At 32.1% G+C, this 27,964-nt stretch overlaps 1 protein-coding gene across 12 annotated transcripts in view; it reads right to left on the bottom strand.

The window, feature by feature from the left end:
• Positions 1-550: 550 nt before the first annotated feature.
• LOC143248572 (protein O-linked-mannose beta-1,2-N-acetylglucosaminyltransferase 1-like) overlaps positions 551-27,964 on the bottom strand; it is a 103,145-nt gene continuing 75,731 nt past the window's right edge. For 11 of the 12 annotated variants that reach the window (XM_076497034.1, XM_076497026.1, XM_076497024.1 and 8 more), the window contains 20 exons: positions 23,149-23,282; positions 22,735-22,800; positions 20,593-20,706; positions 19,977-20,094; positions 19,539-19,637; positions 17,801-17,928; positions 17,147-17,217; positions 16,394-16,469; positions 15,258-15,302; positions 14,216-14,296; positions 14,020-14,078; positions 13,685-13,757; positions 13,329-13,457; positions 12,401-12,591; positions 7,593-7,637; positions 7,135-7,198; positions 6,746-6,817; positions 5,567-5,608; positions 4,480-4,547; positions 551-3,097 (listed from right to left, as the gene is read on the bottom strand). In XM_076497034.1, the coding sequence (XP_076353149.1) occupies positions 3,025-3,097; positions 4,480-4,547; positions 5,567-5,608; positions 6,746-6,817; positions 7,135-7,198; positions 7,593-7,637; positions 12,401-12,591; positions 13,329-13,457; positions 13,685-13,757; positions 14,020-14,078; positions 14,216-14,296; positions 15,258-15,302; positions 16,394-16,469; positions 17,147-17,217; positions 17,801-17,928; positions 19,539-19,637; positions 19,977-20,094; positions 20,593-20,706; positions 22,735-22,800; positions 23,149-23,282 (1,748 nt within the window). In that variant the 3' untranslated portion in view covers positions 551-3,024. The remainder of the gene's footprint in view (positions 3,098-4,479; positions 4,548-5,566; positions 5,609-6,745; positions 6,818-7,134; positions 7,199-7,592; positions 7,638-12,400; positions 12,592-13,328; positions 13,458-13,684; positions 13,758-14,019; positions 14,079-14,215; positions 14,297-15,257; positions 15,303-16,393; positions 16,470-17,146; positions 17,218-17,800; positions 17,929-19,538; positions 19,638-19,976; positions 20,095-20,592; positions 20,707-22,734; positions 22,801-23,148; positions 23,283-27,964) is intronic. The other variant, XR_013027050.1, reaches the window with a different exon arrangement.

Raw genomic sequence — 27,964 nt, forward strand, 5'->3', positions numbered from 1 at the left:
TACTAAGAAAATGTTTGATCATAGTCAAGCACAAAAATGTACAATGGGTCATCTGTGCTGTGCCAGCTTTACCATGCTCACCGAGGATATCAAACCCTAGTAGTTAGTATAATACATCCTCAGGCTTACCACTGTGCCACTAGAGGGAAAAACAAAACATTCTACTTTCACACTAAGCTTTATGTAAAAGTATATTATGCTAAGTCAACAGCACAAAGGACTAGTACTTTTAGGACAAAACCCATTCCTTAAATTTTCAACAACTTAATTTTGTTTGCAAATGTAAGATTATTGAAAACCACTGTAGTTTTTCTTGTATTAATTCAGTTTAGCTGCAAAAAGGAAAATAACTTAGGCCTAATATATTTAGCAGCTACAGGTATCAAAAAGACAAACTAATAACATCCAGTTAGTAATTACAGGTAGTGAGAACCAACACTCAGTTGATAATTCATTTTTATGAATTCATAATTTTTCGTGAAGATGCAAGGTTCATGCTGTGGCACATCTTTTCAACTTACAGTAATAATGAACTGAATCAATAAACACGTATATGGAACCTATCTGCAGGTGCACTGTTTATTTAATCCCAGACTGAGATAAACAAAAAAATTTCAGGCACATATAACCATCATCATCACAATTCTAAACATACTGTTCTTTGTTTACTTTTCAGACATTGTTTTCTGAGTAATTTCATGACCACTGGCAAACCTAAGAAAACAGGTGAGCTTTGAAAATTAATCTGATGATTACCAGTCTGAAGACCACAACTGAAAATGCTGATGCAGCTATGAAGGATTGTGTAATTTATAACTGGCTAAACATATCAATACTAATAAAGTGATAAAACATTAACATAACTCAGTAACAATTTTAAATAAAGACAGATAAAAAAGCTACAGCTTGTGTGTTTTTTGTTACACAAAACTGTTTTTTCTATAGAGCAAGGCAATAAGAAGAGTTTGTGAGATAACTTGAACAAGACCCCCTCAAAAAAAAAAACTGTGATAAAGGGTTTATCGGTTTGCTTCTGACCTTAGTAGTAATTAGTACTGTTAGAAATAATACTGGATAAATATAATCACTGTTACATAAATACGATATTTTAAGGACAATCTGAACAAATAGTGTATACATAAATAATAAGTTACAATTTAAACTGACAGTTTGAAACATAAGGAAGTTGAGATTCTTTACAAAACCAATTTTTACTTTAATATATAATTACATAGTAAATGAAAGATACTAAGTACCAGCTAATCAAGAGATTGATATTGCTCAGTGCAAAGTATCCAATATATTTTTACAATATACATTAATTTTTTTTACATAAGGAACACTGGGATATGCTTGTGGCTTACTCCATAACTTGCCATTCTTTTAAGTAAACATAAAGGACTAGGTTATGACAGCCAAGGGTTTTTACCACATAATTCTTCACCTCATGCAGGGTTATGTTTAAGTGCCTTACAAAAGCTTCAACAGAATAGAAATCTGGTGTCTGTTATACACTGACTGTCAGTAAAAAACATAATGTTGTTTGCTGCTTCACAAGTTAAGTTAGTTTTTCGGCTTGTTCATCTGTTGAAAATATAATTTCAGTTCACGCAGTCATTAGAAGGCATAATAATGTAGGTTCAGCAGACAATATTAAAACCTACTAAGTTAGGCAAAATTCATAAATTAGATAATTAAACACTTCAGACATGTTGAAAATATTTCATGATTTAAACTGATAGATAAATCAGACCTGATAATTTAGACTGAAAGGTATTGTAGGAGACCTGATAACTCAGGAGTAGTACATCAGAAGATCTGATAATTAAAGTCATATATATTTGAGAAGCTTCAATTACTATTATTGTTATTTTATTTGTAGCTAAAATATTTGTAGCTCATGAATTAAAAGATACAATAACTTATGTTTAATAGACCTTATAATTAAAACTTAATGAAAGCACTACGAACAGAAGAAACCCAGTGTGAAAAGATGTCAACAAAACTGACGGTTAAATAACTTCTATCTAAACGTCTGACTATTTAAGGGTTAACTAAAATCACCTCACTAAAGTACATGTAGTTATATAACATTTAACAAAAGTAAATACTAAAACATACACTAACTTAGGAGTGAATTCAGAAACCTAAACATCAAAAATCATATTGTATCATCTAACCTCTGAGAAAAAATAAAAAGGAAATCATTAAAATATTGGGTAGATGACAGTTACTGACTCACAATTAGTGTTATCTTATGATTAAGGAATCCAGACACACTTCGACATATTTGATGTGGTTATTGATCTTGTATTTTCTTTACATCATGTGCTTAAAAGGTTTCTTGAACACAGTTTGATTGTAATGGAATAAAACTTCAATAAATAGCACAGCTAGATAAGTGAGTATCGAAAATGTACAGAAAACAGTTAATAGATACATAAATCTAATGTAGCTCAAAGAAACAGAGTATGTACATGCTGAGATGACTTTTAAAAACTTAACATTTGTACCCTACAAGCCCACAAGGTTTCTCTAACAAAGCAAGTTTAAAATACTCACACCTTCCTGTTCTGAATTAACACTTTTTGTTCGGTTAGTGTTTATAGTCACTATACACAGACATTGTATGTACACATCAAATAACAAAAATGTACACAATCTGCACATAAATGTTGATTTTCAGCATCAAAACCAAAAAGTCTTCTTGTTTTTGGTTACCACAAACTTCTCATGTGTGATACTCTTCTCCAAGACTCTCTCACACAACTTTTATCAGCTGTCACTACTAGATGGCAGTGCTGTCAAACAACAACAATGTGCAGAGCTGTCAACTGGCAAGAACAACAAACACTTGTAGGAAGAATTGTTGTATTTAGGCACAAAGAACATCAACCACAAGTTTCTCCTGTGGTCTTCTGATCTCATGATAAACACTTTCTTTAAACCTACAATAGGCCTGAGATACCAAGAGATTCTGCGACAGCTGAGGACTTCTATCATTCTACTGGCACATGGGTTTCATTATCGTATCCTGTTCTTGTCAATTTTGTGACTTTCTAGGTAAATGGGAGTGACTTGAGAAGGCTTGTAAACACTATAAAAGACAGTACAAGAATCAAGATATAATTATTTTAGGTAGTTGAATTTTAAATTGATATTTCTATAGCACTATCCTATAAAATACAAAATATGTATTAAGACTATCCTAGATCTGGCTCCATTTTAGTTTAAATCAGTTAAATAAAGTGTTGTAAAAAAAAGTTGAACTCTTTGTCAGTTGTTTATCAACTGCGTTTCTCAAAAACACATTAATAATACTTTATAAAGAGTTGTGCCTTTTTAGTGAGATTGTCTTCGTATGCCTACTTTTGGTTTTTAAAGTGCAGTTAATTTTTTGCAGCTTCACAATCGAGTCAAGATTTAATGAGAAACAAGCCAGCTTCAGTTAGTATGTATAAAAAAAATTTAAACAGTAATGTCTGATACTGCATTATTCAGTACGCATTTTTAAATTAAGATATTTATTTATTTTAACATTAGCCAATTAGTTGGAAAGTTTTCTAGCATAATGGCACCTTATTCACACATGTACTAAACAACCTAGAGAAGGATTCCTAGAACTCAGAAAGACACATTCTTAATTTTGAACTACAATCACAAAGACAGAAAACCAACAATCGACACCCACCCACTGGCTCTTTGAATGAAGAAATGAAATTGACCAATGTACTTATAATGTGGCAACAGTTTATTGGCAAGAATAACTGGTATATTTAAACACAATGAAAATCAATCACAAGTATATAATACTGTTTCGCTGGTCTTCTGATCTTGTGTAATAAAAACTTTCTTTAAAGCTAAAATAGGCCTAGGACAATGAGAGGTTCTTATACTCTGCTACAACTGAGGAGTTCCAAATTTGTACTGACACATGGGTTTCATTATAGTATCCTGTTCTTGTCAATTTTGCAACTTTTTAGGTAAATGAGTGTGATTTGGGAAGGCTTGAAAACACTGGTTTATTTCTCGATTTCTAGGATATTTTTCTGGGTGCTTGCCACTTCCCCTCTAACTGTCGAACAGTGGATATAAAACAGAAGTATACCAATTTTTTTCTTGAAAAGCTAAGTGGAATTAAAAAATAAAACCTTTAACTAGATATTTTGTTAATCCTGCATACAAATGACACCACTATTGACTTTATATAGTTCTTTCTAACCTAAAAATACATTTCTTGAGACAATGTAAGATTCTGTAATGGATAATACCAAAATACTTGTTATAGGAGAAATACATCACATTCATAAACATACATACACATAAACCATTTTTGTTTTATGTTAAAATTTGAATGAGATTATTTAATTAAAAAAACAAAGTGTATATGTTGCCTTCCACACATTTGACTGTGACAAGTGTTTCAGTGTTTCTATTCACCACAAGTATGTTCTAAAGCAACGTATATATTATACTTACGAGTATGATGAATTTGGCACACCAACCACCAACAACTGGTTTCCTTTCATAAACATTCTCCACATACTCTAAACATACAAATATAACAACACAAGTTTTAATAGTGATGAAAAACGCTTTCATTTTACCATCAAATAATGTACACAAATGTAAAAAAAACCTAAGTTTAGAGAAAATTAATTTAGATGTTATTAATATTAGCTTCTGATCAGAGCAAGCTAATGACCTGGATCAAACACAAAAGTTAGCCTGATAACAAGCACAGCTAATTAAATGTTGTCCTTACTTGTAAAGATTAGAATGCTAATTTTCATTATATAGGTATCCTTGTTGTTACAATAGATTTGGCTGTAAATCCAATAATTTCTCATTTCATTTGACAGATTAGGAGACTTAGGTTAGTCCTAAGCCCACATAGTTACCTAACAATGCTAAATAATTTCTGTAATAAAATATATACATAACAAATGTAAAGTATTGAAGCTATATATATTAAATATACCCTTATGTTACATCCAAAATAATTTTTCACTACTAATTACTGGACTTGTAATAACAATAAGTTAACTCATTACAGAACATAAAACACACTCAGCCTTGTTTACGGAAGAAAAACAGAATTATGAATGTCAAAAAATTCCTGGTCTAACAAAAAGAAACAATAGAAACCACTAATGAAACGTTTAAAAATCCTTTCTGTCTGATGAAATTATATAACTTGGTGGGTATCAGAGACCCACACAAATGATACTTTAACTATGTCATAACAAATGAAAATAAGATTTTCCTTGCATAGTAACAAAACGTAAAACAGACATGTACTGAAAGGTGTTAGACAATTGTATTAATAAAGATATTATACACCAGTAAAACTATCGGACAAGATGGAACAATGCTAACAAACTCTAAACCTAACTTTCTCATACAAAATGTGAAGAACAATTAGAACTGAATCACATTTTGTTGTTTAAAACACTACATCTTGACTGAACCAAGCTTTCAAGTAGTAATAACAAACCTAGTTTTAAAAGCAGTATAAGTCCCCTAAGTGTATCATAAACTAGTCAGTTAACTCAGAAATACTCACTTTATGATAGCCTCTTGCATCCAGATCCCAAATTTTAAAACACTGAAAAGAAAATTAGAAACTTGACTAACTCATCTCATGCACTTACAGTGCTATATAGCAATTAGTTTTTGGAGAGATCCATAGTATAGCAGAAACTGTTATTTTGTATTTTATTTACAATATACAGTGGAACCCCTCCAAGCAGCCACCCCTTGAAAGCAGTCATTCAATCACAGTCCCTTTTTTGTTTACATAATCTCTAATTATGTACAGTGGAACCCTTTAATCAGGCCAGTTTGTCTCAGTCCTGAAGGTGGCTGCTTTAAAGGGGTTCCACTGTAGTTAACAGCTTTCTAGAATCACATTTAAAATATCTTCCTGTAATAACTGTCACAGTCATGTTTTACATATTATGTAATTAATGTCAACCAGATATTAAACTCCAGAACTTTCAAGCTATATTAATACTTAAAACTGTTCACCACGTTATGAAATACACATTATAAGTTTAAAATATCAACACATATTTCATTGTATAGCTATAAATAGTACACTAGGAGTAAATACTGCCAGATACACATTGAATGTGTACAACTATCATCACTAAAAACACTTTCCTCCCCCTTTGGTCATAAAACAATAACTTGTATATCTCAGAATGATTGGTATGGGTATTAACACTTTCACTGATAAGAAGAGACCAGCGTTTTGACCTTTCTAAGTCATCTTCAGGTTAAGAAAGAGAGAGTGTGCAAATGATCGTTTCCTCACACGTCTTAGGGACAAGAATATAAAGGGGTACAAGATTGTAGATACATTGCAGTCAGATGTTAGGTTATTAATTAGTATAGGTACAAAGGTGTTCCTTTATATTAGTTTAATTTTGGTTTTAGTTGCTGTATAAGCAGGGCTTCTTTGATTTTGCATTTGTTTAACACCTTTACACCTATACCAATTAATAACCTAACATCCAACTGCAACGCCCCCTACAATCCCATACCCGTTTATACTCTCGTCCCTAAGACGTGTCTGACAATGGTCACTTGCAAACCCTGTCTTTCTTAACCTGAAGATGACATAGGAAGATCAAAACATTGTTCTGTCCTTATCAATAACAGCATTATACCCATACCAGGTGCTCCGAGACATTTTTTATTTCAAGCGGGTTTCTCATCATCATGAAAAACAATAACTTACTTTTGCTACTTGAAGCCATGTGGTGAAATCTCTCGGGCTGCTCATTTTAATAAACATCACATACACACCTCCCTGCCAATATAAACACAAGCCTGGATGTGAAACTTAATACAAATTTTACAACTGTAAAGTATTTTATTAAATTTTAAAACAATAAAAGCCTTACAGATATTTATTAAGAAGTTTGAAATCAATTTTTCTGTTACAAGTCTTGTTCCATGTTATCACACATACACGCACAGTTTTGAAAAACCATACATAAAATGAGAAGTAAACTTCAAAAAATGATCTTTATGAAAACCTAAATTAAGTGTAAGTAGACAGTTATGTTCCAGGTTTTGAAAAAAGTTATTCTGCTAATTATAGATTAGATCTATAATGACTGCTACCTTAGTATCAGGAACAAAATTCTCCTCACAAGGTGATTTGCTGTGGTCTAGTACAACTGCTTGCCTGTAATATTTATCAGAAAAAAAAATATATTTTTTTCTAACCACAATATTTTTTGTGCTGGAATGTTTTCTAAGCATGTATCTGAAATATAAGAATAAACCTTAAAATGTTTAAAATAATGCCTGCTCCTAAAATAACAAGAAAAAAGTAATTCTTTGATAGATTGTTTCGACACAGTATTCACGATAAAACTCCATTGAATGGACGGCCTGTTGTAGAAACAAGTGTACAGAACATTTTCAAAGGCAGAAGGTTTTCCAAATATCATTCTCTACACTCGTGTTTCTACAACAAGCAGTTGCTGCACATTCTACATTCAACCAAGTTTCAATGTGAAAACTTAATGTTCGTGTATATTTCATACCAAGAAATCAGAAACGTTTTTGAAACTTACCTTAACAATTCTTCTATTTGTGCTTCATAATTGTCTTTCTTAACACTGAAAAGAAACAAGACATGAAACAAAGGGTAAAAACCACAACCAAACCAAATACACTTTTTAACAACTAACTCCAGTAAACATCATGGTAAGTATTATATCTTTAAAAGGAAGTGTTTCCAGTTTAAACTGAAAGTTATTTAAAAGTATATAAACCATAGAACTTAGAAAACAAACAAACAAACATATCTTTAGAGTATAAAAAGTTTAGGTTTTGGAATTAACTTTAGCTATAAAATGAAGTTTAGAAAACCTAAAATTCCATGATCTGAAGTTAAACCATCTTACAACTTGAAATTGCTTAACTCTTTAAGCCCAGGGTGTTACAATTTGAGCATTTGTCATATGGTCTGTTTTACTGTATTGAAAAAACAAAAACTAGATGAAATAGTTTGAAACTTTAGAAGAACATTCTAGAAATTATGAATCTTCTGAAAACATCTCATTTTCATGTGATATTTGTACGAACTTGCACTTTTATTTTTCAACCAAATCTTCATTGTGACATGATTTTTTAAACAGAAATAAATGCTTACCTTTGTTGTAATTTTAATTACCAATTTTATATTTGTTTTGATTCATAAAATGCAAATGTTTGTACTGTGTTTATGACCACTGGGACACAATACAAGTAATTTTACCAAACTAAAGCTGACATTTTATAAGACTATTAATCACAAAGTTTTGTTTGACACAATTTTTAAATCTGTTGAATATTCACCTGTATATATTTCTTCACAATTATTATGTTTGCTCATTCTAACAATTACTTAGGATGATAAGGTATAAACAGGGACTGACTCAACAGTCTTGTTGGAAAAATGAAACTTGATTTAGCTAGGAGCAAATGGATTTCATAAACAAAAACATTTCTTCTACTATAATAGAGCAGCATAATAATTCAAATGAAGTTTAAGATGATAAAACAATTTTCCAAAAGCTTTAAGGAAAATCAGCAACCTTTCTTCTAGCAACATAGTAACACTGTTCATTACCTACATGAATCACTTGGTATGAAGCCACACTGACTTGTACAGATGAAAAGAACAGAAAAATAGCTCTTAAGTGTTTAGATTATTAATCTACACTTCTCGAAGATGAGAAATAGGCAGCTACACTACATTACGAGAAACTGTTACTGGCTAAAAATCAATAACATTGTGTTCGAAGCTATTATGGCTGTCCTTCTAGGGGCCAGATCTGGTTAAAAGCAATCAGAAGAATAGCAAGAGAAGCAGGAGATAGATGGCACAGCATTTCACAGTGTATATCATCAGGTCCAACTGATGTACTGCCAGACTGATGATGGGCCAGTTTGAGTTCCACCAGTGTAAAGGGACGATTATAATCACAGAGACAATCAGCTTGAAAGGAAAGAGGTGATTGCTCTGCCTGAGTCTTGATGATTAAGAAGGTGGAGGAAAAAGCAGAAGTGCTAGATACCTGGCAAAAGCTTTCACCTAGAGTATCACCAAAGCTCCGAGTATCAGCTACTTCCTGGCCATCAGGGAGCAAGATTAAAAGGGGGACAGAATTATATTGCCCACTGACCTTTCAAATCTTGTCCCATATGACTTTGGAACTGGTGGTAAAAGATATGCTGGTTGTGCACCTAATTCAAGATTCCTTCTGGCTTTGACATCTCACCCACCAAGTATGTAAACAGGCCTGTTGGAAAGTGATGTGGTTTGAGACTGTGGGATATCTATGGAAAGTATCCCAGGCCCGTTTTTGAGCCTTCCATGCCAAGTGGCAAGCAGGATTCCACCACGGACAAGGATATCGTGGAAAACATGTCAAGGTTTTAGAAATACACTGAGCAGCTGCTTGTATAATACAGTCAGTTACCACTACCACACAGTTGTCTATTGATGGCTGATTCACGATGGCAGGATCAAGTTCTGTGAGAGCAGTGAAAGTGGACCAGTCTGCCTGATCCAGCTTCCACTGTTCAACGAGAGCATCAAGGTCTGATTGATCATATGTCTTTCCAGGTGACAGGTAGAGTGAACAAACAGTGATGGTATGACCCAAAAAACCCAGATGGCTATAGCCTCCAAGGGTGTGTCGAGTGTCAAAGACAGGGTGGGCACATGCTGATCAACCAACAGTGCCATACCTCCATGTACCTGTCCATCACACAGCCTGTGATTTCTGTACAAAGAAAATTGCCAAAAGGTGACTGTATTGGCAGGTTTCAGAAATGTTTCTGGTAAGGAAAGACATACAGGATGGTAGAAAGCAATCTGTGTTGGAATGTCATCCAGATTAGATGGTAAACCTCGACAATTCCATTCTATCAAGGTGGCCACTTTTACTTATGTGTAGGAGAATTGGGTGGAGAACCCTTCTGTTTATAACCATGTCTTTTTTCTTTACTGTATTTATTCGAGGGAGGTCTATCAACCTCCATGGATCCTGCCCTTGGTCGACTGAATAAACCTTTGCTGTTGGAAGAGGATTCCAGTGACTGAGGATGTGAACGAATGATCGTTTTGCATCTTGGGGTGGGAAAAGAAGATGTATCCAAGGAAATGCCTGTACCCGGAACCAAACTTTGTGGATCAGGGGCTCGTTGAAATGTATATAAGTACAGAGATAGGTGTTGAAGTTGATTCATCAACTTTTTTAAACACGTAGATCAAAAGACTTTTCATTTGTTTAGAGAATTATTCTGTTAGAGTCACAGAGATCTGTCTGCACTCCCACTGTAGTTGTGAAACGAAGTGCAGCAAGTCTGAAATGAGGTGATGGACAGCAATTTTTGAGCCTCAGGATAAGTAATGTTATGAATCGTTTTCAAACGCTGCACCTCTTTTTCTTCCAACCATTTAGGACAAGAATTAAAGTAGGATGGGTGAGAACCATTGAAATTGACACAATGAGGGTCTGTTTCCCACTCATAGGTATCATGGTCCTTGCCACTGCAACAAGCACGTGTCAAGGAACCACAACATGACGTCTTAGAGTGACCGAACCACTGGCACTGGAAACATTGGAAAGGGTTTGGAATGTATGGCCCTACCCTGCAATTAAGATAACCTGCCTTGATGGTGGCAGGTGGACTTGGTGATGTAAATGTCAGAATGAGGATATTGGTTGGCATTGTAATTCTATCTTTGCGAGTGGAGATACGCCTCACTGCAGAAACTCTTTGAGTGGAAAAACCAGCGAGAATCTCCGACTCAGGGATGTTCTTCAAATCCCTCTCAACAATAACTCCTTATGATGAATTCAAAGCAGCATGAGGAGTTCACTATGTTGAGATGTGGATGTTTCCACCAATGTTACCAGATTGAAGCTCCTTTACTGACTTTGGAGAGCCAGCAAGTCCTTTCTGAATGAAAAAGGGAGGCCCTAAACGTTTGTCTGAAAGAGAATGCAAGATATGAAAATGAGGTACAACAGGTGTTAAAAACGTTGCTCAGAATCTTCAAGATGTGGTCGTTTACCTATGGACTGTTTTTCCACTATTTTATTTAAGTTTTTATTTGGAGGATCCATAATTGAAAAAGGAAATTTTGGTGCTCACTGACCCCACCCACCATGGAGCCCTTCGAGGGGACGCACTACAATGTCATGCAAGGACAGTGCAGCAACACCACGGTTTCATGAGTACTATTCCCAAACACCAGCATCAGACACAATGTCCTCAAAACACATTGAGAACTTCCAACACTGGTACTTGGTTGACATTAGCCCAAGTGGACCAGCTGATTGATCCAAGGAAGGCCACCCCAAGACATCCCAGTCTACAGGAATTCAAGGCCAAAGTGGTGCATTAGGGTTGGACCCCTCATGGCAAACACTTGGGGTCGATGTTTTGATTGCAGAGAAGGTAAACTAAAAGAACAGAACCTTCCCTGGGAGGTCCTCTCATCACATACAGGAATGTGGTGTAGTTAACGCTATGCTTAGTAACTAGATTATTTCACATCAAGGATTTCAAATCATCAGATTTAATGTTTTGTTTTATATTTTTAACCAATAGTTAACAAATTAATTAGAAAACCACACAAGTTAAATTTGAGGACTAAAAATTACTCTAAAGAAATCTCTTAATTACAATAAAAAACTACATATTAAATATAAATAACAGTGTGCCAAGAGCTAAACACAACCAACAAAAAAGTTGTTTTTATAGCTCATTTAACAGAAAAGTATATTTAATGGACTGCAGTTGTTACCAGACTAATTTTTAGTTTTGCTTCCAGTAGCAAGCTTGTTATAAATTGCACTAAACCCAAATATTATTAAAAGCCTTACTTGTTGATGTTATTAATTTGTGTGTTGGTTGAGTGATAAACAATAATAAAATATTATTACAAAATCTTAGAGCAATTCAAGAATACATAAATGATTTCACTTCAACAAAATATAGTGTGTTCTTTCCAAACGTATGAAGATCAGCAAGTCTGTGCATAGAAATGTTCTTTTGTAGTTTTACTGGTTTAAATATTAATAGCAAGCTACTCAACAAGGTTTTCATACTTAGTAGTTAGGCTAGGTTATTTCTGTGATAAACACTGTTGTTCGACATAAATCTGTTTTTAAAACCCATGAAGTTCTTTGTTTCCATTTCATTCAGGAAACTACAATATAGCAGCATCATTTGAACTACTATTTTAACGACTTTTATAAATTTTATTTTTACTAGTTTATGAGTAGTCCATCAAACCTGAAAGGACTAACAAAGTCTGCTGAAAAAAACGACATAATTCACCTTATGTTAGATGAAAGTAACAAAACACTTATAGAATTACCTGTTGATGTCATTTATCTTTATGTTTGGTTGAGTATTAAAAGCATGTTTCTTAAAATACACATCTTGAAAATATGAATTCATGTTGAGCCCTGAAGAGCCAAAATGATACGTCCTGGATACGTCGGGCACGACACATTCCCGTCCCTTCCTGATGTCCGGGAGCCGCATCCACATGTCCCAGTCCCACAGCTAGATTTAATATTTTAAAAACCAGAAACTTCAGATTTGTTTACATACAAGTTAAGTTGCAAGTTACATAACAGGGAGACCCTGCATTATATGTTGTTTTTATTTAACATATCTGATAAAGAAATACTAAAGATATTCAACAAATCACTTCTTCTCAGTTTACCTGGTAACAGTATAAAATGGTATCAATAATCAATTTATATTTTCAAGTAAAATAAAGATTTAAAAAAAAACTAGGATTCATCATAATTCAAAGTTTGTTTTTCGCACAAAGCTACTAGAGGGGTATCTGAGCTAGCCGTCCCTAATTTAGCACTGTAAGACTAGAGGGAAGGCAGCTAGTCATCACCACTCACCGCCAACTCTTGGGCTACTCTTTTACCAACAAATAGTGGGACTGACCGTCACATTATAATGCCCCCACAGCTGAAAGGGCTAGCATGTTTGGTGCTACGGGGATACGAACCCGCGACCCTCAGATTACGACTCGTACGCCTTAACACGCTTGGCCATGCTGGGCCCTGATTCAAAGTTAAAGAAACAGCAGTCAGTTAATATAATTCAATACGTAAGGTTCAAGTTTAAAACTACTGCAACGTACCAGTTACCCTTTTTGAAAAGTCTTTTTATTTTTGTCTCCTACTCCCATTATCTACACATCTATCTTGTCGCTCCAACTTGAGGTACAAAACAATAAATCATCTTAGTTACATAATCTGGCAGAAGCTTTTACAAACCTTTTCTGGTGTTGGCCAACGAGATTCAAGTTCCTCTTTGTACAGACTCCTTTTAAGGATCCACCCAAGACCAGGCATCGTTTCTACCCGATACAAAAGGCTTGGGTCTTCACTTGTGTGTTCATATCCCTAAAAATTAAAGAACTCACTTGAACCTTTTTACACAAAACTCAATCAATTTAAAAAATATTAGAATTCAAATAGCATAAGATTCATTGTAATAGAACTATATTATCTGTTCATTTCATACCATCTCTCTTTTAAAATTCATGCAAGTTTTAAAAAATTAATGTTAACAGCTAATATTAGTTTCTTATTTATTAAAGGTAAAAGAACATATAAAAATTCAGCCTGACCTGATCATTCCATGCAGACACACAATAAACTGTTTCATCTTCATCCAAGATTCTTAATGTTTGGCTGAAGTAACTGGAAAAAGAAAAGTTTCCTTACAGAGATATATATACCAAATAAAAACTCACTTGTGTTGTATGTTAATGCTTAAGAGACTAGAGAACCTACTTAACTAAAATGTGACCATCAGAGAAAGCACATGTGCAATGCTGGCAGCCATGAAACTCCAAGGAATAACATAAAAAAATTCAGTTGCACAGAGTTTAAAAAAATGCAAACACACATGCACTAAAACTCAGGTGTATAACAAAATCAACAGTATTGAAAACTTTCTCACCTAAAGAAATCTGGTGAAACATCCAAGTCCTCTTCAATAATTATTGCATACTTGGCATCCTTATAAAAAAATCAAACAACTAATATAACACTTCCTTGCTGCAATACTTGAAAAGATTATTCAACACCCATAAATTTTTTAAAATATTTCTGTAAATATAATTTTTGCTCCATTAAGTACAAAACTTTCCACTTACTGGAAACAAATTAAAAGAAGCAGTCAAGCTAGCCTTGTAGTGTTGTGATATCCGTGCATTTTTTAATCCTATAGGCGTGTGCTGAAAGAATAAATAAATGTGTTGATTTTCAAATACGTAATAATAAACGAAGAAAATGGCTCCTACTTTTAAAAAATAAAACCAACATGGTTCACTTTGTGAGAATCTTATTGTACAGTTAAGGTCAACTCTAAGTGTCTTCAAAATTTAATCTGAGTACAGATAATCTTAAATTAACTTATTAGAAGATTTAAAAAACAATAACAACAAAAAAAGACATTCACATTTATGATAATTTGCAGTTTCTATGAAATAAATTTCATACAATTTGATAACCATGTAATGCTCACATACACTGAAAATTGATAAAATAATATACTAAATCTTTAATGATCTATAGATTGTATGCCCCCACTATGCTACTAATAATCTCTCTTCTGCTGGGCCACATCTACTGTAATTTGCACCCACATTTTCTTTGTCTGTACGACATTAACTGTTTATAGGACTGGTTGTTTCGTTGAAATACTTATAAAATGTGTTTATAATTATTTTCTTGTTTTTATTAATATGATTTAATTTGTAAACCTAACACATGCCCACATAATAATACAGAAATATTTACATAGAAAGAGGAGATTACATCACAACAATTCTAACTTGTTACTCGTGCATACATAAAAAAAATACGTCTTGTATTCAAGAACAGAAATGGTAAAATTCTACTACCACAGGCATATAATTCAGATGAAACAGCAAATAATGAAAAGACGTTTAGACTAACAACACCTATTACTTACATTTACATGTATACAAGCATGCTCAAAATACAGTTCTTGTTTATTCTTGTTTAACGTAAACATTTTGGTTTAGAAGACAAGCCATTTTATAAAGTATTACCAATTTTCAAACAAATACTGTTTAAATATTAATAATAACCATACAGTTTGGTAAGTTTGATAGTACAACTGATTATATAAATATCAGATAAAATCAAGTGGTTCTACAGTTTAATTCTTACCTGAATACCACGCAGCCCAAAAAGTTTTGTTACTTCTAGGGGCTCCTGTAACATCAAATTAAAATTTGTTCTTACTTGTATAAACTTGAGAAACTATATACACTGTTAAAACTTGGTACACTGCTAAAACACAGCACAATGTTGTTTTCACTTTAAGTGTTTTTCTTTTGTCAAAATATTAATAACTTATATTTTCCTTTCTTATGTCTGACCAAAAAAAGCCAATGAGAAGTTCTGTTTGAAAGAGTTTCTAAGGAATTGTTTATTAAATACACATATTCCAAGCAAATTCTTAACAAAAGACAAATGTGTCCATCAAATGTATCAACACTAGTGTACCACCAGCACTTGGAACAAGTTTAATACTATTATTACTTCACTAAATTACACCATATTGTTATTTAATTGATCCACTTTTATAGGTTCCATAATGGTGATGTTTTAAAGTTTCACTGGTAGTTTTTGAAATATTTTATAACACTATATAAATCTTCAATATTTCTTTCATTTAACCACAGTTTTGGCTATTTTAAACAGTTACTCAAAAAAGCAGTACTACATTACTTTTTAAGTAAATTTCATTGGACTTTTCCCAAATTATTGCTCTTTTCTTTGATTATATTCTTGTTTTCTTTCTCTCACAAATTGAGTACATAATTTATAATAACATTCTTTTTAGTAATCTTGTGTGCTTGTGATAATTTACTTTTATTAAAATCGACCTATCACATTCATTTACTTTTATTGAAATCAACCTATCACATTCATTTACTTTTATTGAAATCAACCTATCACATTCATTTACTTTTATTGAAATCAACCTATCACATTCATTTACTTTTATTAAATCAACCTATCACATCCATTTACTTTTATTAAATCAACCTATCACATTCATTTACCTTTATTAAATCAACCTATCACATTCATTTACTTTTATTAAATCAAACTATTACATTCATCTTTTGTAATTTAAGTTTTTGTTTGCTACCAGACTCTGTTTACATGATCTTAGAATTTTTGAAAACTGTAAAATTATATAACTGGCTAAAATGTTCACTATGCTCAAACATTTTGTCCTAAACTCAAATTGCAGTATTCTGTTGCAAGAAAACTTCTGGACAGCCAACACTTACCTCAAAATATCCATCAATAAACACTGTAACCATTTCTGGATTAGCACCCTGAGCTGAGAGTAGAGAACGTAGCATCCTGTAAAGTTATAAAAAACATACAAGATGAATGAAAGCATTATAATAACTTATCAAAATGTTCATAATAAGAAAAATACTTTCTGTTCTCATGTTCCATGGAAGCCATAATAAGTTAAACCATATAATATTAGAGTGTTAACTATATTTTCTGTATAGTTTAGAAGTTATAAGTGACATTTCCAAGTACAGTATATGACCAAAGTTTAATATAAAATATGTTAAAAGATTCATCTCTGGAATTTTGTCTGTTATGAAGTTATTTTTTGTCCTTAAAAACAAACAAGAAATCACAGAAGTTCCAGATGTGATTATCTGTTACTTAGCAAGCAAAAATAGAAATGTAAGATATTAGTTTTATAAATATCACCAATAATACTTATATTTGTATCTATCATAAAGCTATTAAAGGCTATCTACCATCATCCTGACCAGATGGAAAACAGCCAGTCAACAGATCCGTACCATACCTTTCATGTTAAGGAAATTGGCTGTCACTCTTATAACACACCCACAACAAAAAATGTGAAAAATACTTGATGGTATTGTAAACATTTGAACCCAACTTGCTAGCAATAAAATCCAAAGCTCTACCACAAGATCATCCTATGTCCTAGTGTTAAAAAAAGACATAATTTAATATTATTATAGTTCTTACTAATAAATATATTCTCTTACCTGTAGAGGTAATGAGGTCTATTGCTTGCAATGATTGCAACTGGCACATTGTACACTTGGTTGTTTGGAAGCTATAAAGAATTAAACTTTTATGTACAAACAGTTATTGTAATTAAATTAGAATACAGAGCTGAACTGGAACAATTATTACAAAAAGTATTTGAAAGTAAACTTTGATTTACAAATTAAGTTCACTTTTATAACAATTAAAACACTTAACTTTTTAACAGCATTCAGGTTAAACCTGTTTTTTTTTAAGAAGTGAGAATCATAAATGTGTATATTTTTATAAATATGTATGAGAAACACACAAATGCAGGTAAAAATATTTAAAAACTCCTACAAAGACTTGAGTACTTTTAATAAGTACACCTGTTGAAAACATTAAAAACTTTCATTGTTGTTTTTTTCCTAATATGATTTACCACACTTTCCAATTCTATTTTATTCAATCATTTGTGTGTGTTTTCTTACAGCAAAGTCACATCAGGCTATCTGCTGAGTCCACCAAAGGGAATCAAACCCCTGATTTTAAGAGTTGTAAATCCATAGACTTACCACTGTACCAGCAGGGAACATTATTCTATCATACAAGAAATGTTGGCATTTACTAAGTAAAGTATTATGCAATAATAACTGTATATTATTACTTACGGGCTCTGGTGAGAATGTTAACGGAGCAGGGTCAGTACAGCTACATACACTGCCATACCCTTCTATATGGTTGCAAAATGCTTGTCGCCTTTGATTTTCTTCAGTGTCTGACCAATCACATTCACTGTCTGATAAGAACGTGAGAGAAGTTCACTGGTTTAGTAACATTAATAACAACAAAAAGGACATACTGTAAGTTTTTTGCATTCCAACAGTAAGCCTTATGGCACTAAAAAGAATTAGTTACAGATGGATGTACAAAGAATTTCTTTGGCCAGCATGTCACAATATATGACCATATTTCATGCATTTACACAAAAACTACTTAAGTCTAAATTATTTTTATTTTAAAGTCCGTATAATACATTTGGAGCAAAATATTTCTAAAAACCAGAAATATTTATTTTTATTGCTTATTTCAAAACACACCAGCAACAATAATGTGTAAAAAACACCTTTAACTATTTAACAGCGTGATATATACTTATCTATGATTTAGCTGATATTAGAAGCATACTTGAATTAAGTTTGTTTTGAATTTTGCACAAAGCTACACAAAGGCTGTCTGTGCTAATTATCCCTAAGTTAGCAGTGAAAGAACAGAGTGGAAGGCAACTTGCCATCCCATCTACTACTGGCAACTCTTGAGCTACTCTTTCACTAACAAACAGTGGGACTGCCATCACTTTGCAATACTCCTATGGCTAAAAAGTGGACAAGTTTGCCAGAAAGGAGATTCAAAACTGCAGATTGAGAGCCAATCAACTTGGCCATGCCAGACATACTTTAATTAGGAAATAAATAGAAAATTACTGAATAGGAGCAAATCACAAGTGCAGATATAATATAAATATCCCCTCTTGTGATAAATATGATTCAGAACTTTAAAATTGGAAGAAAAAGATAAACATTTATAATATTTCACTTATTGGATGCATAAAAAGAAATTTTTCAAGAGCAAGTTGTTTAACTGAAATAGGGAAAAAGACTTCGGTAAAAATCATAAAAGAAACTGTTTACACCATATTTTTTCTTAGTTCATAATCATAAATCTAACCAGGAAAATATTTTTTTTCCTTCTCAACCTCACATTATGAGATAAACCTGAGAAAATATCATGTTCTCCCATCTCCAGCTATGAGATAAATCCAAGAAGGAAACATTGTTCCTTCCCATACTTCAGACTATAAAAGTTCCTTTAACACACTAGAAATTTGACAGTTGCCTCTTTGTTTTTACATTAAGAATGTAGATATTATGCATCATGGAGACACTGAAAGCAGTTACCTTCCCACAACTGTCTGCAGGCAGTGAAGGGTGGTATAGATGTGGGATATTGTGGGCTTGAACACCTACATCTCTCTCTCCTAATTTTCTTATGCAAGACTAGCAAATTGGAGGTTAAAACTGATAGGCGGTGTGTCCTCACCGCAGTGTGGGTCCTACTTTTTCAGTCACCTCCAAACCTAGGATACATTTTATAATCCTAAGTTGTCACTTATACCCTAAATTCTTTTTAAAAATATGCAGAGTATTTTTTTACAGATTACAAATGTATGGTTATAGCATGTATGTAGATTTTATATATACCTTTTCTCCACTGCTAAGTCATTTTTATTTCAATTTTAATTCCAGGTCTGTTTATAATAGATTTTTACTGTTGTTTACTGTTTATTCTGCCATTCAAATCTAATTCTTTACTAAAGAGAAATGACTACATAGTCAAATTTAATGTTACCTTCAACTGGAACAAGTGGAACTTCCACTCTTAGAAGAACTGGAGCACCCCAGCTGTTAAACTCTGGACTTTTACTGTATGATTCTCCAAACATTTTACCTGAAGAATAATTACCATTTTTTCTGAACATTACTTTACAAAAACAAACAAAGTGATATTTTCAATTTTCCTATTGAGTATTTAGTAAATATATACTTTTAAACAAGTTTCTGAAGAGTTATAAGTGATTTCTGTTGATTCCAATATCTGAGCATTAAGCTGTACACAAGACAGTATTAATGTAATATTTGTGTACAAAACAAAAGTATATTTTAATAAAGTAATAGCTGATGATAAATAATTCTGTCATACTCTAAAGACCAAAACAATTTTACAGCATGTTTTAAATGACAATATGTAAACCATCTTTGTTCCGACAAGAGATTCTGAATAGCTTACCACCCTTCTGAGTGACCATGGCCCACATATCTCTCCAACCTATTCCATGCGACTTCTTGCTCCCTAATCTCTTCATGAGGTCTCTAGCTGGTTGCTTCATCTGAAATGTTCCTTCATCCTACAAAATACAGAAAATCAAGCATAATAAGTTAATATGCATAATAATATATGCTTAACTGATTTTCTAATGGTTATAAAGGACTAACTGTTATCAAAGATAAAATGGTATGCTTTTACAGGAATAACAAAAATTTTCTGTGTAATTTAGTTACATTATTTATAATACAGTGTGCATCAGATTGTATAACAATCTGACTAACTGTATAAGTAGAGAAACAGTAATACACGAAGACCACAAATTAAACTAGAACTGGTAATCTCTATACAACAAACATACCACAGAGCAATATTTCATTATCAAGACATGTGAAATTACATCAATTTCTATACAAACTTTATTTCTGTGCATAACTAGGAAGAGTTCATCATTTCCTCATGTCTATAAATTACAAGTAGGAAATTAATTAAAAAAGTGACAAGTTTTCTGTGATTTTATTAAAAGTTATTGTAGCAATCTAATCAATTATTTACATATAGGAGTTGATAAGTTACTTACCTTTATTGTAAAAATGATTATTCTCCCATCTGAAACCATATTAAGAAACAGAGACATAGCCTCATCTTCATGAGGAGAGTAGGTATCAAACATCCGTTGTGCCATAACGCTACCCTAAAAAGTGAACAGATTTTAATTCTTAGATACGTAATTAGACCTAAGCAAAATAAAAGCAAGACTACACACACACATACTTTGAAGATCATTCATTTTCATAATTTTAGGGAACATCTATTCAGTAGAAAATAGGTAAAAATAGGGATTTCTGGCTTCCAAGGTACTCGTTAATATTAGACAATGAAACAAAGAATACAGAATGAGGAATAGTAGACACACACACACACACATTCTTTACATTAAGTTCTAGTGGCTTTAAAGTCAAATCTGCTACATGCTTTTATCTTGTCAAGCTTATAGCAGCTTGAATAAAACAAGATGAAATACTATGTAGAATTTTGTGATGACGAGAAACCCACTTGAAGAAAAATGTATTCTAAAGATGAGGGGTTTGGGAATTAAAACTATTTTAATAAAAGTTTTAATACACATACTGGTCATCTTTAGAATACATTGTGTGGGTTTACGATACCATAATTTAAACCAGACATTGTGTAACACTTACAATATTTTAATTACAAAAGACAGGATACACCATTAATCATAAAGCTTCAATCTGGAGTATTGCCTACAACACATATCAAAACTAAATTTTTAGTATTATAAAGTCTCAAACTTACTGTTGGCCCAATAGACATAGATATATTATGTAAATCTTAATAGTTTGAAGTAAAACAAGATAGGAAAACTGTTGTAATTACAATAGTTTACCAGATAATAAAGGTTTGATAATTTCCACTTTCAGCACTGCTTTTCATTTGTTTATCATTATTTTTTTCTATACAAGTGCTACAAGTGAACTTATTTTATAAGTATTGTTATTGAGTTGGGTTATATGTATTAGAATTATTAAAAAATAAAATTATATACAAAACACTGTATAAATTATTTCAACTAAAATTTCAGTTTTCGTAGTGACCTGTAAAATAAACATTATCAAGAAATGTGTAAATATTTAATAATATTATTTATCAGTAGATTAGCTTCAAACCAGGTTTGCTATTAATAGTTGGCTATTTTTGCACATCATAACTGCTACAGAAGTTTTCCTATAATCACCATCTTTAGTTGTTTATAGAAACTTGCACAAAATTAGAAGGGAATCAGTACTTGTATCACTGATTTTATAGTAAATCTGAAAGTTGAGTCCCATAACTTAAATAGTTAACTTGTATTTTATCTGTTTGTTGATGTTAATATTTTGTAAACTGAATATTTGAAGAAAGCTAACAGGCAAAATTTACTTTATTATATATTAAAAAAAGTAAATAAACTTATGCAGGTGCAAGTCATAAATGCTTAATCAAATAGAAAATTCTACAGTCAGAAAGGCAATACACAAGTTAAAATAAAACAGGACGTAACAGTGTAATACTTACAGTAGCCTGGTTAGAGGATATTACTGTGTAACACTTACAGTAGCCTGGTTAGAGGATATTACTGTGTAACACTTACAGTAGCCAGGTTAGAGGATATTACAGTGTAACACTTACAGTCGCCTGGTTAGAGGGTATTACTGTGTAACACTTACAGTAGCCTGGTTAGAGGATATTACAGTGTAACACTTACAGTAGCGTGGTTAGAGGATATTACTGTGTAACACTTACAGTAGCCTGGTTAGAGGATATTACTGTGTAACACTTACAGTAGCCTGGTTAGAGGATATTACTGTGTAACACTTACAGTAGCCTGGTTAGAGGATATTACTGTGTAACACTTACAGTAGCCTGGTTAGAGGATATTACTGTGTAACACTTACAGTAGCCTGGTTAGAGGATATTACTGTATAACACTTACAGTAGCCTGGTTAGAGGATATTACTGTGTAACACTTACAGTAGCCTGGTTAGAGGATATTACAGTGTAACACTTACAGTCGCCTGGTTAGAGGATATTACTGTGTAACACTTACAGTAGCCTGGTTAGAGGATATTACTGTGTAACACTTACAGTAGCCTGGTTAGAGGATATTACAGTGTAACACTTACAGTAGCCTGGTTAGAGGATATTACAGTGTAACACTTACAGTAGCCTGGTTAAGCACCAGAACATGTATTCCTCTTCCTTTATTATCTTCAGCATCTTCCAAGATCTAGAAGAAACAATCCAGAAACAAAAATTACAAATTCACTCTGAATCAATCAGTACTGTTACAGTGAATAACCACATTCAATAGAAAGGTCAGTTCTGAGGGAGTCTATGAAATTTCAGATATTATTATCACTTGAGAAAAAGGAATATTTAAAGAGTACAGTAAACGGTGGTATTGTAGATAAACTCTTTTAAAAGTACCACTTCTATTATTAATGATTATTCACACAGTCTAAAGTTTATACTATATTTAAAAACAAAGACAAGTTATTTCAGTATTATTTTTCCTGGAGAAACTTTTATTTCTGTAAAAGATAGATGTAAACTTGAATGAACCTAAAGCACTTACTGTAGCACCATCTACAGAAACTGAAACTTTGGACTGGCTTGAAGCTACTTCTATTGTCAATGTTTTTGGTAAACTTTCCTGAAGCCGCAAACTGTTATACCGTTTTTCTGCACCAGATATTCTTCCTGGATCATCTGTTAGGTATGGAAATTAAAGAGATAAAATGAAAATGTACAATCTGTCTTTATATATGTATGTCTTTATTAAAGCACAGATAATACTGGAATAATCGACAAATTTGAAATCCTTTAATGGTTTTGATTACAAATTTCTATCTAGTCCTAACTCAGTAAAAGAATCCATAGAGCATACCATAAATAACTAAAAAAGTGGGATTTCCTGAATTCCATAATTTGTTCATAATATTTTCTTCCAGTAATCCAGTTTAACAGCAATCAGGAGACTGCTAATTTTCAGATCGGTGTCATTAAACAATTATCCACGAGACTATCAGATTCCAAAACTCGATCTTCAAGCTAAAGGTTACCATATTTTAGAACATACAACAAGTATTTTCATATTTAGACAGTAACTTCTAAGTAAAGCACATACAAACTGAATAAAGCTTGTGCAGTTTATGTTCCAGAAATATTAGGTACTGGTGACATTTCCTCCTTTTGCAAATTTGTTTTTATATTTGTGATTAAAAGCTATTTATGCTACTATTACTTTGAAAATTTTGAATAAGCATTTTTGTACACATACACAACTAATAAATAGCTCTGGTGTCGGTTTTGTAAAACTAGTTTAAATAAGATGGCACTGTTTTCTTGGAGGTTTTAGTTTCTTCTACTTTACTATTTCAATCTTCTGTTTTTGTAACATTAAAACAAAATGTGTGTTAAAATGTAATGTGTGTATTTTTATATTTGAGACTATACTATCAATTGTTACTTCCTGAATGCTTTTGTATAACATTACATTGATTTGTGGAAAGACAAGAAAAAAACTGAAAAATTACTGGCATAACACCTTCATCAAATTTAAGAGAGAGAAGTATTCATGAGACAAGATATAAGAGGAAGTATAGAAAATGAACAAAAAGAGCCCATCATAAAATTTTCTACTAGCCCTTTCTAAAACTTGATATATATAAAACTTTCATATTTCATCCCACTTTTCATTAAATCTTTGATTTTCTCCAACTATTATTTATTATGGTATAAAAATTCATTTCTATCAATTAGAAAAAAGTTAAAATCAACAATGTGTTATAAATAACCTGTTTAGTCACACCTAGAACCAAAACCAAGCAACAAAGGAAAACCTTAATACATGATACAGTACTAAGACATTAAAAACACTTAATACATGACACAGTACTAAGACATTAAAAACACACTTAATACATGACACAGTACTAAGACATTAAAAACACACTTAATACATGACACAGTACTAAGACATTAAAAACACACTTAATACATGACACAGTATTAAGACATTAAAAACACACTTAATACATGACACAGTATTAAGACATTAAAACACACTTAATACATGACACAGTATTAAGACATTAAAAACACACTTAATACTATGACATGTATTAAGACATTAAAAACACACTTAATACATGACACAGTATTAAGACATTAAAAACACATGCACAACATTTCCACATTTTTTCTTAATATATCCAGTTCTTCAAACAATAATGAGTCATGTGGTTACAACTGAGTCAATAACTGACTTTTAACCAAACTTACTAATTACATTATTCGTGCTGATTATTTACGACAGACTCCGACTTCCTGACCTGCAGTGTAACAAACAATCATGGAAACTTGGAATCATACAGTCATGACAAGCACTGAGGTGTTTGAAGTCAGAAGTTTTCTGTCACAGTATAACTTTAAATCTGCTTATTGTTTGTGTGACAGTAACTGTCACTAGAAGACAGCTTACTAATGTTGAAAGCTACAGCTTATATGATGGAACTATTCAGCACACAAATCAAGTGTTTTGATGTTTATATGCAGATAAAACAGTTATTTAAAAAAGTTACTGATATATGAAAGTATTTAGTTCCCATAAATTTTCTGTAGTAAAAAAAAGTTATTTTCAGGTATTATAGTTTTTTTTGGTTTGGTTTGTTTTGAATTTCACACAAAGCTACACGAGGGCTATTTGTGCTAGCCTTCCCTAATTTTGCAGTGTAAAACTAAAAGAAAGGTAGCTAGTCATGACCACCACCTACTACCAACTTTTGGGCTACTCTTTTACCAATGAATAGTGGGATTGTCCATCACATTATAACACCCCCATGGCTGAAAAGGTGAACACGTTTGGTGTGATGGAGATTTGAACCCACAGCCCTCAGATTATGAGTCGAGTGCCTTAACTACCTGGCCACGCTGGGCCATTATAGTTTTTACTCTAACCATTTCAAGTGCCAAAAAGTATATTATAACAAATAATAGAAAACTAAAAAATATTATTAGCACAAAAACAACAGCATTACCCCATCATATTCTTACACACGTATTCCATAATCATGAAAAACACACATTAAATAACACCTTCTTTTCATGACTAGTAAGTATTAACCATTAGGAAATTAGTTTTGCTATAGTTTGCTGGAATGTCCACATAAAACTAAGTGTTGCTTCAGATAGAAAATGTTATAATTATTTTGATGCATATTAAAATCCATTTGTTTTGATAGTTTGACACTTTTCCAATGCATATATGGGAACAACAAAAAATTGTAAAAAATTACCTTTCTACAATTATAGAAGTATCAGACTATTAAAACAATATTTTTCATACATTTCAATTACAGCCTCCTTGTTCAGTAAACAAAGGAGTTGTACTAGATCAGATAAGGAAACTTAATTACTATGTTTACACAAGCTTGGTTTTATTGAATTATTGTTTTCCAATTACTAATTTTAAAGAATTAATAATAATCATAAAGAAGGTAATAAATCAAATAAATTCAGCAGAAAGTACAATTTGTACATTAATTTAATTTACATTAACATTTAAAAATTGAAGTACAACTAGGGTCAAACCATGATTAACTAATTCTAAGTCATTCTCTTTCTGGAACATTTTAAATTTCTTTTGCAAATTGATATGACTTTTACTGTCAATAGCTGTTATTTGGAATGAATAGCTTACATCTATACAAGTCAAACGTGTAATGGATTTATTTATACTTTTATTTTGATACTTATGTTTGTTTGGGTTTGTTGCATTGGAGTGTATTGTTGGATGCATATTGTACAAGTCCTGCTTGTTATCTAAATTTGTAGCAGATTCCTGAGAGTAAGAATCAACAATATTTGTCTTACTAAAATGTTATCGTGTTTGAGCATTGTTGAACATTTTAGAATCTTGGTTTAAACTACATAAACCAACATGCCAAGAGATAATTATTAGCTACAGTAAGTGTTCTATACACTTCAGAAGCTATAACTGTGATTAACGCTTGTTAATCAGAAAACTACAGATATTTGACCAGGAACATTTATAGATTTCAAACATTACAAACCATGCAACTTCAGTGAATTAACTTTGGATGTTAGTATTTCTATGAGAACATTAGATCTCTTCCTTGGCATAAAGTCAGCAATGTAAAGCCAGCCAAGAAAAGATGTTGTTAGCTTAAGCAATGCATAAAAATATCAATCAGGATTAATTTGCTCGGTGTGGACTTGGATCGTCATAAAATATTCAGTTCTAAACTGGATATAAGACTCAGAATTGTTTGTATGTTTGTAAAAACTGTTGTATATCAATCATTATTTGTAATAACTGTTATCATAAATTGTATTGTTGTTTGTATATTAAAATATATTTATGTTAAGAAAGTATTGTGTGAATCAACCTTGTTGGCAAACATCATAAATTTGATACAATTAACTTTTAAACTTAAACTTTCTGGTTATTTGAAATAGTAATATGCAACATATGTTACATAATAAATCAGAGACTCATCTGGAATAAATTATAACATGTAACAGGAGCTAGCATGTTAGCAAGGGTTATTAATTCATACTGCATACTTAGGACAGACAGAAATTGTTTAATAATGGTTTTGAGATCACATTAAGGATAAACCTAAATAAATTCAAGAAATTTAAATTTACTGGAAATAATAAGGGCTTGGAGGACTATAGGAACTTAAGATAGCTGGTTAAAAAAAAAGTTAAAGGGCAAAACTGTATGTAAAAAAGGGTTAACTGAGAAAGTTAAATCAAACAAGAAGGAATTCTTTAGGTAAATGTTAAAGATGTTAAAATGTGGATTAGGCCTCTGTGAGGAGCTGATCACCAAATATTGTATGTTATTTTCAGTTTTTTACAAAGTAAAATACAAGTATTATGCATTAAACACAGCACGTACAATACAGGGGAAATATTGATGTAAAAGATACCCTTTTAAGTTGGAAAAATTAAAAATTGATAAATCCTCTGGCCCAGTGAACTTTTATCCTAGAGGTTTAAAGGAAGTTAATGATTTTATTTGAGAACAACTAGTTTTTTTGTTGTTGTTTTTAAATATATAGATCATAGGGTAGTGGAATAGTATGAGAAGACAGGAAGTTGGTTAATGTTAGTCCAACATTTAAAATCAACATTGTCCACACAATTATAGGCTAGTTAGTCTTACATCAGTAGTTGGAAAGGTTTTGGAGTGTGTGATTAAAGATACATTGCAGTTACTTAAAGCAGTTTACTGAAGTGTCACAGCATGGTTTCACTAAGGAAAGCTTTGTTTAAACATCTTCTGACATCCTTCGAGGATGTTACTTCAAGAGTTGATGAAGGAAACACTGTAGTTTTGGTTTACCTTGATTTTCAGAAAG

The sequence above is a fragment of the Tachypleus tridentatus genome, chromosome 4, assembly GCF_004210375.1.
Source record: "Tachypleus tridentatus isolate NWPU-2018 chromosome 4, ASM421037v1, whole genome shotgun sequence".
Lineage (NCBI taxonomy): Eukaryota > Metazoa > Arthropoda > Merostomata > Xiphosura > Limulidae > Tachypleus > Tachypleus tridentatus.